Source organism: Ochotona princeps, chromosome 29 (genome assembly GCF_030435755.1).
Source record: "Ochotona princeps isolate mOchPri1 chromosome 29, mOchPri1.hap1, whole genome shotgun sequence".
Lineage (NCBI taxonomy): Eukaryota > Metazoa > Chordata > Mammalia > Lagomorpha > Ochotonidae > Ochotona > Ochotona princeps.
In genome coordinates, this window is record NC_080860.1 from 3,137,822 (window position 1) to 3,154,215 (window position 16,394).

The following is a 16,394-nucleotide window of genomic DNA, read 5'->3' on the forward strand; positions in this document are numbered from 1 at the left end:
GGGCGTCCCAGGCTGTGGCTCACACTTCGGTTCATGGCTGTGTCCTGCAGGGAGGACGCCAGGTGGTCTGACAGGCCTGGATGGCAGGTGAGCAGGGGTGGGGTACTCGGGTGAGGAACTTCTGGTCCCACTACAAAACCTTCTTTGTGATTAGAGTACCATCTCAGATCTCGCCTATAGAAACAAAACAGAGAGACCCAGAACAGAAAAAGGCAGCTACCACTTCACTCACTTCAAGATCTATATACATGTAAGTTGTTTCCTGTGGTTTTTTTTTTTCCTTTTCTTTTAAATTTTTTTTAAGCTTTTTGAATTTTTTTTTTTAAAATAAACTCAGTGTTCACATTTCTATAAAGAATTAATAATAACCCAGTTCTGGGCACCCTGCCCCGGCAGCATGGGCAGGCATAGCCATCCCTGCCACCTGCCTCGAGTCTGCCCACCGGCCCTGGTGCTCTGGGTGTGCCGAGGACGGCAGGCCCTGGAAGAGTCAGCGCCCAGCTGGCCCCCTGCTGGCGGGCCATGGGGCCAGAAAGCTTTCAAGAAAGTAGAGGGGAAGACTAGCTTACCAAGAAACCCTTTTTAAAAAATATTCATACACTTGAGCGTGCGCCTGTTGAGACGCTGGGAGAACAAGAGCTTGGAGGCGCCCCGGCTGTGGGGCAGGGGCTGTGGGGTGCAGAGAAAGCAGGAGGGCCCGGCCCTGCGTCCGGAGGCAGGAAACCCCGGCCGGCTTCCTGGTCCCGTCTCGGACTCTTTCCTCCTAAAACCTGTGCCGGGTCTGGCCTCGTGCGTGGCTAGCACGGGCATTCCATTCATATGCAAAAAAGGTACAAAAACCAACTAGAATATAAAAATTTTGGTAATATAAGGCCATCTGTTCAAGTCCACCTTGGAAACCTGTAACAGATATTTAAATACTACAGTGAAAAGGCATCTTAATATACTTTTTAAAAAACATCTGAAGTAATCCGCTAAGATTAAGTGTAAAAAAAAAAAAAAAAACAAACAAAAAGAAAAAACAAAAAAACAACACAAAGCAAACCCATTCCCTCGGAGGCGCCATGCGCCGCGGCCCCGGCCGTTAGTGCTTCAGCCAGGGGTAGGCTTCGATGGAGGCCTTGCTGCGGTCCCCGTAGTCATACAGGAGCTCCTCCCCAGCCGCAATGTCCCGCGCCGCAACGAGGATGAGGTGGGGCACGCCGGCGATGTCATGCAGCTTAGTCTGGCAGTTCCCACACTTGCTGTGGTTGATCAGTCGCCCCAGGCGATTGGTCTCGCGTGTGGCATCCACGCTGCAGGGGAAGCAGGCAAGGGGATAACAAGGACAAACAGGTGGCCAGGTGTCTACCCTCGGCCCCCCATCCCTGTGTAAGGGAAAGTGACTAGATTCAAAAACTTTCAGGCTGGTTTGATGGCTAAATTGGATAATCCTCTCCTTGCAAGTGCCGGGATTCCACATGGGCATCGGTTCATGTCCCAGCTGCTCCACTTCCCATCCAGCTCCCTGCCTGTGGCCTGGGAAAGCAGTGGAGGACGGCTCAAAGCCTCGGGACCCTGCACCCATGTGGGAGACCTGGACGAGGCTCCTTGCTTTGGATCGGCTCAGTTCCGGCTGTGGTGGCCGCTTGGGGAGTGGAGAGGCTCAGGGGATGTGACTTTGAGAGCTGGCTGTGGAGATAAGCTGGGGGGAGGCAACTGCAGAGTTACAAGGTAATGAGTAACAAACAACTCCCCCAGCTGGCCATCTCCAGGGATGCGCTGCCTGGCAGCTCTGATGTGCCCATTTATGCTGGCCGGAGTGACCTCCAGGGCAGTGCCTGCCCTGCACGTTATAAACAGGAAGTGGACAGCGAGCTGATCAGAGCCCCAGAATGGCAGCCAGAACCACAGGGCGCAATGGCAGCTCCCAGGCCTTGGCCCGCAGCAGGGCGGAGACAGGGCCCTGCGAGGCGAGGAGGGCGCGGAAAGGCAGACTTACCAGTAGGTTTTGCTGAGATACTGGAAGTAGTACATGTAGCAGCCCGTGGACGGGTCCTGGGCGTACAGAGCCTCCCGCTTCTTGGCGTCCGTGATCTCGATGAGGTCCCCGTGGTATTCCACCACAAAGTCGCCCCGGGAGAACTGCTTGGTGGCGATCACGCCCCTGCCTTTGCCGTCGATGAGGTCAATCTGCCAGGAGGAGGTGAGAGAATGTCGTTCTGGACAGCAGTGGCAGGGGCCGGTGCCGTGGCTCAGCAGGCTAATCCTCTACCCTGTGGTGCCAACAGCCCACGTGGGTGCTAGTTTGTGTCCTGGCTGCTCCACTTTCAATGCAGCTCCCTGCTTATCACCTAGGAAGGCAATAGAAGATGGCTCAAAGCCTTGGGACCCTGCACCTGCGTGGGAGACTCGGAAGAAGCTCCTGGCTCCTGGCTTTGGATCAGCTTAGCTCCAGCGATTGTGGCTGGAGAGCAAACCAACCAGTGGATGGAAGATCTTTCTTTCTCTGTTTCTCCTTCTCTCTGGAAATTTGCCTTTCCAATAAAAACAAATCTTTAAAATTATTGATGTTATTGAATGAACGTTACAATAATTGAGCCAGGAGCTCTTCCGGATCTCCCACGTGGGTGCAGGGTCCCAAGGCTTTGGGCCGGACTCGACTGCTTTCCCAGGCCACAAGCAGGGAGCTGGATGGGAAGTGGAGCAGCTGGGATTAGAACCGGGGACCATATGGGATCCCAGCACATGCAAGGTGAGGACTTGAACCACTACATTATCGCTCTGGGCCCTCAAGACGTATTTATTTATTTGAATAGCAGAGTTACTGAGACAGCTCTTCTATGGACTGGTTCACTCCTCAAACGCCAGGGCTGGCTCGGGCTGAAGCCAGGAGCTCCAGCCAAGTCTCCCTCACAGGTGCAGGGGTCCACGCACTTGGACCATCTGCTCCTTCTGCAGGATGTCAGCAGGGAGGTGGATGAGATGCGGAGCAACCAGGACTTGAAATGGAAACCCACATGGGATATTCACACAGTCAGGGAGAACTTAACTGCTACCACTCAGCGCCTGACCCCGGAGTAAGCCTCATCCTTTGAACAGTAGATACTGCCAGGCAGCCATCAGCACAACCTTGAGTACATATTTGCCCATCTGCATGGCCCTGTGCCCTAGCTCCTTGGCAGAGAGCTGCAGGGCAGGCCTGCCCTGTGCTGCAGAGTTGGAATCGCAGGCCAACAGGGTATGGCCACGGGCCCAGGGCCACAGAGCTGGGAAGCCATGTGCAGGGACCTCACCAGGCCACTCCGGGACACGACCACGGGCCCAGGGTCACACAGCTGGGAAGCCGTGTGCAGGGACCTCACCAGGCCACTCTGGGGCACGACCACGGGCTCAGGGTTACACAGCTGGGAAGCCGTGTGCAGGGACCTCACCAGGCCACTCCGGGGCACGACCACGGGCTCAGGGTCACACAGCTTGGAAGCCTGAGCAGGAACCCCACCAGGCCACTCTGGGGCACGACCATGGGCTCAGGGTCACACAGCTGGGAAGTCTGAGCAGGAACCCCACCAGGCCACTCAGGCCTGCAGGAGGCAGTTAATCCCTCCCAAGCTGTGCGTATCTGAAAACCGGATGCTTTGGGATCGCCATTTCCCAGGAAGTGGAGCTTCGCACAGAGGTGACCGTGTCACCAGTGCAGCCAGACCCGGAGGCTGCAATGCCACACTGTGTGGCTGCCCAGACAAGGAGTGGCTGCTGACAAGGCAGGCTTCTTGCAGAGCTGAGTGCTGGAACCGGGCGTCTGAGTGCACCTTGTGGCATGCAGCTGTCCACGTTATGTTATGGCCAGATTAACACAGACACACAAAGCCCAATCATGTCCCCTGTGTAAGACAAGTCCCCGGCAACAGGGTTGCCTGGCTCAGGGACACGCGCGGAACGCCACAGGCCCTGGCCGCCTGGCGCAGACAGCGCCCTGGGCTTACCTTCATCCCTTCTTCTTTCCCACTCTCGATCAATTCATCCAGCCTCTTCCTCTCTTCAGACTGGGGTGGGAACAGGAAAGAGACCGGCGTCAGCGTCTGGGTGCTCCAACCACTGGTGCAGTGGCCAGGCCTAAGGGGTCGCAGCTGGCCTGTGACAAGAGCCCCTGACATGGCTCCCGGGAAGACACAGTGGGGGTCCCAAGAGCAGGATGGAATTCAGAGCTGGTCTCATCTGACCCAGGCAGTGTTTTCAGACGTGACCAATCATGGGCATCTAGAAACCAGGCCTGGAGCTGGGTGTAGATTAGGGGCTGGTGCACAGAACAGATTAGGCACACTTCAGGGGCCACACAACCGGGGGCCTGGCTCTGTGAGCTGTGTTGCTAACAGCATTCGCTACCTGGGGCAGGTCAATATCACCCTTCCAGCTTCCTGTCCCGCAGGCCAACGCCCTCCTACTCCCAGCCCTCTGTCCCCGACTGGGGTACCCTATCACCCTGCCATGGCACAGGAGATGGGAGAACAAGAGGAATGTTGCAATCTGTGAACCCCAAACCCGTGCGACCCACAGCTGGGCCCCGATGCTCCTGCACACAGCCTACATGAGACCACACCTTTGTCACCTCCAGGCCAGTTATGGCCGGCTCTGAACATCCTAGCAAAGAATTCCAGCAGCACTCACTACCAGCCCAGAAATAGGAAGGGCCAGCTCCCAGGCATCCCCAAGGAGGGCACACGCTGGGCACCAGGGCTGAGCTGAGAAAGGGCCAGCCAGCCAGGGAGCCCTGGGGTTCCTGGGACCTCCATGAAACTTCACCCTGAGTCCAAACCCCGCAGCCCAGATGCCCATTCCTGCCCTGGGCCCCACCCAGGGCCCCTCCCGGCACCTGGCGAACCACAGACTTCTGCCCCGCCCCCAAGAACCTTAGCCTGGGGCCCACAGGGCAGTTGGATCAGGCCTGGTCGCCCCTCCTCTAGGGCTACTGGGAGCCCTTGGTCTTCCCCTAGAGAAGAACATAGACCAGGCCAGCTGTCGTCATGCTGTGTTGGTTGACAAGAGACCCACTGTCCTGGCCAGCCCCAGTCTTCCTGTCCCAAGCCGGCAACAGCTCCCCAGGGTGACCAGCGGGCATCACGTGGTTCACTCTGAGCGGCCAACACAAACACTGGGGGGGCGCAGCAGGGGCCTGGCCCCGCGTCCAGAAACAGGGAGGCTTTCTTATGCCTGTAGGCACGGCTCAGGGGAGGCCAGGGTGTCCTCCTTCGCACTTGGGCACATTGTGGGCCCCCGCGCCTCCTGGCAGGAAAGCTAGGGCTTGTATGAGACTCAGCTGCCCCCATGCAGACTGCCCCAGGGCTGGCTGCGTGGGCACATGGCAGCTCTAGGAGGAGCCAAGGGCTCTGTTGCCTGGCACCACCTCCCTCTCCTCTCTGCAGAGCCAGGCTAACAGGCATGCCGTACGGCCTCCCCCAGCTGGTGCACGTTTGAGAGCATCGCAAAGACACTGTCTTTCACCGGAACTGCAACCAGAGCTGGTCCCGGGGATGTGTGTGGGGGAATGGACAACACTCCACCCTTGTGTTTAGCTTCTTCACTCCTTAAATGCCTGCTTGACAGCTGTAATGGGTGGCATGGAAGTCCAGGGCCGGGAACTCAACCCAGGTCTTGACAGGGAGGTGACAGACATTAGCACGGCCTCTCAGGGGCTGCGTTAGCAGGAAGCTGGCGACAGCAGCTGGAGCTGGGACTAGAACTGGGTACTCTGACAGAGGCGTAGGGTGCTAGACGCAATCCGCATTAGCAGGCAGAACACCCACCCCCAGGTGCTTTTTCCAATGAAGCCTAGTCAGTTATGGAAAAGGACAGCAAACTGGACTGTCAATGCTACGCCTGCAGATTTAATGTCAAGGCAAGTAGCAAGGGTGTGCGGTCCCCTACTCTCTGTGGGGAGGCTGCTAAGGGGCTGTCCTGGCAGCCCTGGGTGGGGGCCCCGAGCCTGGGGTGCCTCCCTGAACGCACAGTGGTGCCTGCAAGGCTGGCAGGGGATGGGGTGTGGCCTTGCTTCCTGTGCGTGTCACTCTGTGATCCTAGGGTGGCGGCTGGGTTGGGGAGAGCCAGAGAGGAGCCTGGGGGTAGCCCCGTGAGAAGACAATGGCGGTGATGCTAGGGTCCAGGTACAGTGCACACACATGCCAAGGCCCAGCACAATCTTCCAAGCATCCGCCTACATAGGCAGCACCAGCTGCTGCGCCCTGAGCCCTGGCAGAGACCCTGCAGGCCACGAGGCTCCTTCTCACACAAGTATCTGATCCAGAAGCAGAGCAGGCACTGAGCACGAACAGAAGCCGAGCACACAGCCCCAAGATGACACAATCCAGGCTTGAGGCCCGCTGTCTCCTAACACACAGCACACCCCAAAGCCAGAAGGACAGCTGGAGGCCCTACCTGCAGCTCGGCCTTGCTCTTCCTGGAGCTCCGGCGGACTGGGTAGAAATCTGTGAGCTTGCGATTCTGCTGCGTTTTCCCTGGAATTCTAGGGGAGAGGGGAGGAGAGGAAAGTGGTATTAAGACAGAGTGCTACCCTGTGCCCTGTACACCCCAAGGAATGGTGTCCCTCCCCTGCCACCACTGGGGTCAGGGTGCAGCTGGGGCCTGCCAACCACATCAGCTCACCCACCAGCCCGCAGGTTGCGTGCTCCCAAATGGCGCCACCCAGAAATGTGACCTAAATGGCCTTTGGGACCGCGGTCTGTGCCATGGCAGGTGGTGATGGTGGAGCCCGTGGCCCTGGCGGATGCCCCAGCAAGCCTCCCACATGCTCACTTTTTCCGGAGGGCCTGTCTGCTGCCCCTCGGGGGCTTCTTCATGGTCTGCGTGGTGCCAGTCAAGCTGGGAGGCTCGCAGGACGAGGGCGGGGTTTTTGGAGGTTCTGCGGCTTCAGGTTTTTGGTTTGGAAAAGGGGCCAGGGGGCCTCTCCTGGCATCTTTGATCTTGTGTTCCTCAGCCTTTGCTGAGCTCCGCAGGGCGTTGCCTCCAGTTCTTTTCTCTGCAGGCAGAGGGTAGGAAACACTGGGTCATGGGGGCGGCTGCTGGGGACCTCCCTGTCCTCAGTCCTCCACTGCTGCTCCAGCTGCCCGCCAGCGTGCCTGGGAGGCGGCGGGTGCCGGCTGCCTGGGAGATAGGACGGTCAGTGTTCCTGTCCCCGAGTTCAGCAGGCCCAGCCCTGGCTGATGAGGGCATCTGGGAAGCACACCAGTGGATGGAAGATCTATTTGTTTCTCTGCCTTTCGTTTAATAAGATGAAAGTCAAATTTACAAAGAGCTTTCAAGACAGGCTCTAGGAGGGAACAAGGATGGCAGGGACGTGAGACGGCAGGATCCAACCTGTGAAGCCAGAAGCCCACGAAAGGCTACCCAGGAAAAAAGCCCAGCTCTACTTTTTTGCTCAACACACTGGGCAGAGGCGTAGAGCTTCTGCATTTTTTTTTTTCTAAAGATTTTATTCTTATTGGAAAGGTATATTTCCAGAGAGGAAAGACAGAAAGATCTTCCATCTGCTGGTTCACTCCTTAAATGGCCACAACAGCTCAAGCTGCGCCAATCTGTAACTAGGAGCCAGGAGCTTCTGTGTCTCCCACATGGGTGTAGGGGCCCAAGCACTTGAACCAGCCTCCACTGCTTTTCCAGGCATTGGCAGGGAGCTGGATGGAAAGTGGAGCCAAGGAATTGAACCAGTGCCCATATGGGGTGCTGGTGCAGCAGGCGGGTGCTCAGCCCACTACACCATCCCCCCTCCCCGAGCTTTTGAATCTGGACTTGGAAGGGTGAAGCGCCACAGACAGCAAGGCTGGTGCGGGAGCTTCAGAAACCGGGCTGTAGATCTGAGCAAGCAGGCCCTGATCCTGAAGAGCAGACTAGCAGCGGAGAGAAGTGGAAACGTCCCCAGAGCTGTCCGGATGGGGCAGAAGTGGCAGCATAATGGGTTAAGCTACTTCACGTGGGAGAACCAGGCCTGGTACTGGCTCCCCCGCTTCCAATCTAGCTCCCTGCTAACGCACCTGTGAAACAACTAATGCTGTCCCACGTACTTACGTTCCTACCAGCTAATGTGGACACCCCCTTGGAGTTCCTGCTTCCTGTTCAGCCTGGCCCACCTGGGGCTTTTGAGGCGATCTGGGGAAGTTGTGTGTCCTCTGGCTCTGGCCAGCATGGAAGTGGGGGGACGCAGGTCAATGGCTGGTTTGTAGCAACAGGTGTGCAGCACCCATGCGAGCAAACTGCCCTCTGGGTTTACTTTGCAAAGTTAAGTCAGTAACACACCTCTCCCTGGCAGGAACACGAAATGGTGCGGCCGTCTTGGAAAACACTGGCGGTCCTCCAAAATGCTAAATACCACGTGACCCAGCCATCCGCTCCAAAGCATCCACTCGAGAATTAAAAACATGTGTACACATGAAACTAAACTCCAGTGGCCGGTTCTAGGGAACAGGCTAGATCCCTATCCGTCAAGGAACCACACACACAAGGCAGTCCCCATCTGTGACGAGGCATGAAGCCTGTCACACACTACATACAACATGGAGGAACCCAGGAAATGGACTGCGTGCACAAAGCCAAACGCAGGAAACCACGAGTTGTGAGTCCAGAGCGGCCTAGGGCTGGGCACTGGGGTGATGAAGAACATTCTGGACCTGGATAATGGTAATAACTGCACAATTCCAGGAGCATACTAAAAACCGTCATTTACTCTAGAAAACGATGAACTTTGCTTCAATAAGCAAGAGAAACATGAATATGCAGCAAGCACCCAACTCACCTGCACCCCTTCCTGGGTGGCATTAGAGGCTGTCAGCAGAGCCCCAGGAGTGTGGAACAACCCTGAACATCACCCACCCCACTTGCTTTATGGCAGAAATCACATAGGCCTGTCCCTGGGGATCACCAAAGCACATCTGACCCGGGGTCTGAGCACAGTCATCTGATAGCATTCCAAACCCACTGAGCTAACCTGGGCACTCCGTTACCACCAAGTGGGACAACACACAATCGGTCTCATTCTGCCTCTTCCAGATGTAGCGGGGTGCCAGATCCAAGAGCTAGGGGGACGTGGGGCAAGGCCCTGAGGCATCTACACCATAGCAATCCATGGGCGAGGAGCCAAGCTCCCCTTCCCCAGTCTGTACCAGGTGGCCCCGTAACTCTGGGGGGCTTTGGCAGGGTCAGAACCCAGGTCGTGTCAAGAACCTTGGGGGAAATGCCCCTGGCCCTTGCGGACCCCTCACTGGTAACACCGTGAGAACACGAGAACACGCGGTTGCCTGGTAGGGAGCTGCCGCGAGACGGACCCTCTGCTGCTTCCAGAAGCAGCAACACGGCCAACAGGGGAAAGCCCTCCTCCCCTGCCCGGCCCATGCCTGCACCCCAAGAGCGTTCAGCTTATTGCACGCAGCCAATTGTCCTGCATTTCCTGGTTCAGTATCAGCTCCAAATCCCACAGGCAGAGGGGAACACGGAGCACGCTGCTGAGCCAGGGCGAGGCCAGCTCCTGGGGGAAGGGACGGCCAGTGGGTGGCCCAGGCTCACGCTCGCTGCTCCCGTCCCAGCTCACTGTAAGCCTCTCTCCTGGCACGCCCAGTGTGGCTATTTTTTTTCTTTTTTTTTTTTTTTTCTGCAACGTGGCAGAACCAGCAGGACCGAAGGGCACACTAACTCACGTGAGGGCAGGTAGAACCCGTCAGACTGCACGGTGCAGGCCCTGCGGGGCAGGCGACTGACCGGTGTTTGCTTCTTGGGAGCCAAGATGGAGCCCTGGGCTCAGACCTCTCCCACCCACACACCGGACCACAGAACGAGGCTGTGGCCACTGGCTGTTCTTACCTTCTCGCTTCCTGTAGATCCCAGCTACCGGCTTCCCTGGGCATCTGACTTCGTAATGAGCAACCGAGTTCTCTTCCTGAAGGGGGGAACGCATTCCGGAGCATTTGTTCGGGCTCATGTAGGAATAGATCTTGGGCTGCCCGGTAAACACATTCTCCTAAAAAAACAAATGAGTACGCTGAAGAAGGAAGATCCCATCGCATGGAAGGAGAAGAGAGGAAATGAGAATGCAAAACAGAGCTTGCTCCACCGCTGGGAAGTGCAGCTGCCGGGCCAGTCCTCTTGGGAGGGCGCCGACAGCTCAGGGATCCCCCGGGTCCCCAGCATCTGCCATCTCTAGCTCTTGGCCACCCGGGGGACATCTGCCCCGTGTGCTCAGAGGGAGGTGACCTACCAGCAGCCAGGAACAGGTCGGAATGACCCAGGACAGGCAGACAGGGCGGTGCAAAGGCTGAGTGTGTTTGGGCGTCAATTCTCCCGGCAGGGCCCACAGCCACTTGGAAGAGGCCTGGGGAACCTGACTGACCACTGGGTCCTGAAGTCAGCCGGAAGGGGCTGCTCAGAGCTGGCTGGCCCCTCCTGGTCACTGCAGCCCAGCAGCTGCCAGGGACCCTGGCTGCCTGGAGACTTCTGGGGGAAGGAGCTGGAACGCAGGCTGCGACCAGCCCATTTAGGGCAGCGGCTCTGCTGCGAGCCACACCCAGGGGATGACCACACGGGAGTGGGCAGGCCGCCGGGCAGCCTGGGGCACCGCACTGGCTGCTTGCTCTCCCTTGGTGTGGGGTCGCTTCCCCGGAAACGATACTGGGACCTTGAGTGGCGAGCCACGAGGGCGCACGGTCGGGGCGCCCAAGAGCTGGCTGGCCGGCCGGCCGGGAGGGGGCCAGGTAGGCCTCCGCTCCCCGCACACCCTGGAAAGGGAGCCACCCCGGGGAAGCTGGGTCTCAGCACTGGGAACGCCATGAAGGCAAAGTTTCCTGAGGTCAAACAGCGCCAGGGTCATGGCGCAGCCAAGCATTGCCGCCACTCCCCGCCAGGCAGCAGAAAGGAAGCGGCCCCGGGCCCGGGCGCCCCAGGGCGGCAGAGGGGGGCTCCCCCGGGCGGGGCGCGCAGCGGGAGTGCGGGGAGGGTGCCTGCTTACCCCGTCGGTGCGGGGCCTCCCCGGGCCCCTCCGCTCCACCATCTCCGGGCCCGGGGCCGTCGCTGCCACCGCCGCTGCCGCCGCCGCCGCCTCCACCGCGCGGGGCTTGGACATCTTCCTGCCTGGAGAGGGGGACCCGGGGGAAGCGGGGGAGGGGGCGCTCAGGGCGCGGTGGGGTGGGGAGCGGGGCCGCCCGGCCCGGGCGCCGCAGCCATGTTTCGAGAGCCCGGCGGCGATGGGCCGCCCGGGGGAGAGGCAGGGGCTGGCCGGCCGACCGGGCCAGGCCGGTGGGCCCACACTGCCCTCCTGCCGCCGCCCGGCCCGGGCAGGCCCCGCCCGCACCCCCCCAGCTTGCCAGGCCCGACACACCCACCTGCAGCCCAGCCAGGCCCATGGCGGCGCGCCCTGCGCCCTCGCCGCGGCCCGGCCACCACCGCTGCCGCTGCCTCTGCTGCTGCTGCTGCCGCCGCCACCAGCGTCGCCGCGGCGCCCCGGGGAAGGGCCGACGGCGCCCCACGGCACCCCCTTCCCCCATGGCCTGCGAGCAGGGCCCTGCACCCACGCGCCGCCGCAGCCCCGGGCCGCCCGGAGCCAGGGACGCGGGAAGGGAGGCGCAGGCGGTGCGTCCTCGGCGGCCCGCCCGCTCGCTGCCGCCCACCGTCCGGCTCCCGGCCCGGGGAGGGGCTGGCAGGGGCGGCGCTGGAGGCTCCGCACCGAGGGCGGGCGGGCCGCCCGTGCGGCCTGGACGAATCCCGGCTCGGGCGCGCCCCCTCGCGCGCGAACTCAAGCACACGGGCAGGAAGGGGTGGGAAACTCGATCCTAGCAGCCCTGGCTCCCGGCTGGCCGGCTCTCTGCTGCTGCCGCTGGCTCAGCGCAGGTTCACGCCAGAACGCGACCGACTAGGGCCCTGGAGCTCTCTGCTCCCAGAAGTGAGCCAGAAGGGGATGCCGAGTTGCCAGGGATATCCAGGGGGGTCGCCAGGGCCGCAGAACCAGGAAGTGACTGCACCAGGGTGTCAGCTCTGGTGTCAGTTAGCCGGTAGGGGTCCCTGGGGAGCCCCAGGCAGGGTTTGACGTTTTCTGGGTGCTTCTCTTCAAACCTCAAATGGCCCCAAGGAGAGCACACAGCCTAACTATCCTTGAGGAAGAAGATTGGCCACGTTTACAGCGGTTTGCAGCCCAGGCCGCTGGACCCAGAGCCAGGCACGCAGGCTGTACTGCATACTGCGGGGCTGCAGGGCTCACAGCCAAAGAGCGGTTGTATTTGTGCAAAGTCACGGAAGTAAGATGAAGATGCTGCCTCCCTCCCTCCCTCCCTGCCAGGCTCCTGTCTGGGAGCCAGGACCCCGGCACTTCCCCAATCTGGGCTTCACTGTCCTCCAGGGTGAAAACCAAGCACCTCCAGTCCCCTAACTCACCACCCACCCCACCCCCTGCACTCCCAGAACCTGCAGATAAACGGAGAGCTGTGTGACAAGGGACAGGATAGAGTAGAATTAAGTGCCAGGACCCAGCTCTGTCACTTCAGCATCCTTTGAGGAAGGGTCCCACCCTAGCCTCTAACCATTAACCCCAGTGGGACAGGGGACTCTGCCCGAGTTCTCTGCCGTCTCTATTCAAAACTGACACTCTGGCACCAGGATGGGCCATTTGAAAGTGCCTTCAGGGACTGGCACCGCAGCATAGCACCTTAAACCTAAGCCTGCAGGGCCGGCATCCTATATGGGCACCGGCTCAAGTCCTGGTGGCTACAATTCAGCTCCCTCGCTTGTATCATGGAAAAGCAGTGGAGGACGGCCTAAAACCTTGGGACCCTGCATCCGCGTGGGAGACCCAGGGGAAGCTCTTGGCTCCTGGGTTCAGATCAGCTCAGCTCCAGCACTTGCATCCATCCGGTTACGGCGGTGAACCAGCAGACCTCTCTGTTACTCCTTCTTCTTCTGTAACTCTGCCTTCCAAATAAAAAGAAAAGGAGGCGCCCTGTCTCTGCAGGGCAAAGTTGCTTTGCCATCAGCTGACAAACTACTACAGGAAACAGAGTCTGGGAGCAGCTGTTAACTATCTTATGTACCTCACATACCTGAGTTCTTAGGTCTCTGCCACCCATAGGGGGGACCAAGATAGAGTCCCAGGCTTCTAGCGTCACCCTGGCGTAGCTCTGGCCTTTGGGTTCATTAGAGAACTAAGCCAGCCGATGGAAGATCCCTCTCCATCTCTCCCTTTTTCTCTGTAACTCTGCCTTTCAAACAAACAAATCTTTAAAAAGTAACAACTTGGGTTTGGCATTGTGGCAGAGCAAGTTAAGCCTCTGTCAGTGGCCTTGGCATTCCTTATGGGCACCAGTTCAAATCCTAGAGTTTCCACGTCTGACCCAGCTCCCTGCCAATGTGCCTGGGAAAGCAGTGGAAGATGGCCCACGTGAGAGACTCAGAAGAAGCCTCTAAGCAGCCAAGTTCTGGCAGTTGTGGCCATCTGGGGAGTGAACCAGTGGATGGAAGATCTCTCTCTCTCTCTCCTACCCTGCCTTTTAAATAAAAATAAATAAATCTAAAAGAGTAACACCAACTCAATAGCAGTTGAGCTGTGGCTAATCCTTGTTGAGTATTTAGGACATGTTCTAGAGGGCCTCTGGACTCATTTGGTCAACTTTCCCCACACTCTATGACATGGGGCTAGGAGTCTGATTTCACCCCACTAGGGGTCGGGGCCAACATTACTTAGCTGAGAGTTCTGTGACTGGGAAGTACTGAAGTTGGGATCTGAACCCTGTTCTGCTCTAATAAGGTACTTTATCATTAAAAACACATATTGAGGGCCCTGTGTGGTAGCCTAGTGGCTAAAGTCCTCACCTTGAACATGCCGGAATCCCATATGGGCGCTGGTTCTATCCGAGCAGCCCCGCTTCCCATCCAGCTCCCTGCTTGTGGCCTGGGAAAGCAGTCAAGGATGGCCCAAAGCCTTGGGACCCTGCATCCGCGTGGGAGACCCAGCTGGGGCTCCTGGCTCCTGGCTTCGAATCGGCTCAGCTCTGGTCGTTGCAGTCACTTGGGGAGTGAATCATTGGACGGAAGATCTTCCTGTCTGTCTCCTCTCTGCATATCTGACTTTGCAATAAAAATAAATCTTTAAAAAATTTAATATTGCTTCTTGCAAGTCCACACATGAACATATATATGGATGGATTTATTCAAGAGATATTTATTGAACATATATGTTGTTCCTGGGAGCTAAAAACGCAAACCAAGAACAAGGCCTACCCTGTGATGTGGCAGGCTAAGCCTCCACCTGTGGCACTGGCACTAGATGGGTGCAGGATCGAGTACTGTTGGCTTCATTTCTGATGCGGCTCTCTGCTAATGTGCTGGGGAAGGTAGTGGAAAATGGCCCAAGCACTTGGGCCCAGTGCACAGGCTAAAGGCAGGAGGCTGGGAGGGCCACGTGGCAAAATAGTACACTCTCAAGGACGACTCCTGCTAAGTGATAATGAACTAGAGATGGTCAAAAAGGAAGCAGGGGACCAGCCAGGAGGCCATACTACAGGGCCAGCCAGGAGGCTACAGTGCAGGGCCAGCCAGGAGGCTACAGTGCAGGGCCAGCCAGGAGGCCACACTGCAGGGCCAGCCAGGAGGGTCACACTGCAGGGTCAGCCAGGAGCCCACACTGAGCAGGGCCAGCCAGGAGCCCACACTGAGCAGCAGCTCATAGGGAAAGAACAGGACGCATTGATGTTCTCTGGGATATAAATAATTGAGGGATTATGAAGCCTCAAGACCAAAAAGGATTTGCCAGGTAACCACATGGTGCGTCCATGTGATCCAGCAGGACTCCTAAGCCCCGAGTTTGGAACAAAGATCAACTTTCTAGAAGAAAAACACTGACCCCTTACTTCCAGAACCATCTATGACCCAGCACTCACAATCTTCACTGTCTGATTTAACTGTCTGCAGGAGTCAAGCGAGACAGTGATCTCGAAGCCCACCTATAAGCCTGCCCTGGGCCCTCACTGGGAAGGATGGAAGGGAGGTCTAGCGGCATGGCCGCTCCTGGACTTGGGGCTCCCACCCCTGACAAGCAGACCCAGCCATTTCTACCAAGCTTAGCGGGGACCACAATGCGCCTGGCCCTCCGTGGAGGGTCATCGTTTGCCTGTATGCGAAGTCTTCCAGTGCTAGAAGGCTGGTTTATCCCTACAGCGTGGACTAACTTATGAAAGCTTTTTCCATTTTTTTTTTTCCCCAAAGCATTATTACTTTTGAGACAAGCAGCTGACCTGATGTCATCAGGACAGGGAACACACACCCCAGCTCCATAGTTTTAATAAATGTCAGAGAAGATACTCAAGTATGGGGACAGTCCTGTTGGGTGTGCACTAGGTGAAGGCAGTAGCGAAGTCAGCCGGCCAGGGCTGCACTGATGCCGCAGGCTGTGGGTCCCTAAGGACCCCGGGAGGGGTGCCGGGCCTGACCCAGAGGCGCCCAGCCACTGTCTGCTCCCTCGTGTAAGGATCAGTGCTCCCCAACGTGGTGTTTTGGGGGCAGGAAGCAACCAAGGCCCCCAGCTCGTTTTGCAAACAGTGACCCAAGCGCTCAAGTTCTCCAGCCTTGGGCTTGAAAGAGACTCAGCAGCGGGCCGCAACTGGAGGGCTCTGTGCCGCATAATGCAGGCTCTGCGCAGCAGCAAGGACTTGCCGCCGTCCTGGCAGGGCCCACCGGTGCCTCTCGCTCGCCTGGGGCTCGGGGGGCTCGAGGGGGCAGCCGGGCCTGGTCCTCTCTGCCTCACGGCCACAGGAGCGCTGACTCAGGGCGCCGGCCGCGGGGTCCGCTCCGACGCGCTTTGCGAGCACGCCCCCACCATGGGGTCTCCCCAGGTGGTCCAAGTCCCATGGCAAACCGCCCATCCTCCCATCCACACCCCAGCAGCAGCAGGAGCAGCAGCAGCAGCAGTCCCCGCTCTCAGGAGGTGCCTCGGGCTCGGGTCCTCCCAGCTGGGCAACATGCATGCGGGGCCTCTGCCGACCAGGGTAGGCCAGTGCTCAAGCTCCAGGGAAGGGAAACCGAGGTATCACCCTGGAAGGGGGGAAGGTTCCACGCATCACCCCATTCCCCCCCCCACGGTCCCCGCGCTCCACCCGCAGGACGGAGCCTCCCCGCCTTCACCACCCGGCACCCCTACAGCTTCCCCGGCCAACTACACCCTCTGCCCGCCGCCCTGGCGCAAACCACCTGGGCGGATACCTCTCGCCATGGCCGGGCTCTGTCACCGCCTGGATCTCCCGGGAAACGCAGCTTTCGAAAAAAGTGCAACAACTGTAGCCAACTGCTCCGCCGAGCTGCAGCTCCTCGCACTGATTGGTGCATTTGCCCGCCTCTCCACAGCCTGGCCACCGCGATAGGTCCGCTTGGACGCAGAT

The 16,394-nt window shown here is 58.7% G+C and overlaps 1 protein-coding gene across 4 annotated transcripts; it reads right to left on the reverse strand.

The window, feature by feature from the left end:
- Window positions 1-1,081: 1,081 nt before the first annotated feature.
- KMT5A (lysine methyltransferase 5A) lies at window positions 1,082-16,344 on the reverse strand. 4 transcript variants are annotated; one of them, XM_004595341.3, is made up of 8 exons: window positions 16,219-16,344; window positions 10,985-11,106; window positions 9,844-10,000; window positions 6,790-7,012; window positions 6,412-6,499; window positions 3,966-4,025; window positions 1,982-2,172; window positions 1,082-1,295 (listed from the first exon to the last, which is right to left on the reverse strand). In XM_004595341.3, the coding sequence occupies exons 1-8, from the start codon at window positions 16,226-16,228 to the stop codon at window positions 1,085-1,087; spliced, it is 1,062 nt and encodes a 353-aa protein (XP_004595398.2). In that variant the 5' UTR covers window positions 16,229-16,344; the 3' UTR covers window positions 1,082-1,084. The 4 variants fall into 4 exon arrangements, with proteins under 4 accessions (XP_004595398.2, XP_058512604.1, XP_058512605.1 ...); XM_058656622.1 differs by lacking the exon at window positions 16,219-16,344 and adding an exon at window positions 11,358-11,489 and having other exon boundaries at window positions 1,085-1,295; XM_058656621.1 differs by lacking the exons at window positions 10,985-11,106; window positions 16,219-16,344 and adding an exon at window positions 11,358-11,648.
- Window positions 16,345-16,394: the final 50 nt, after the last annotated feature.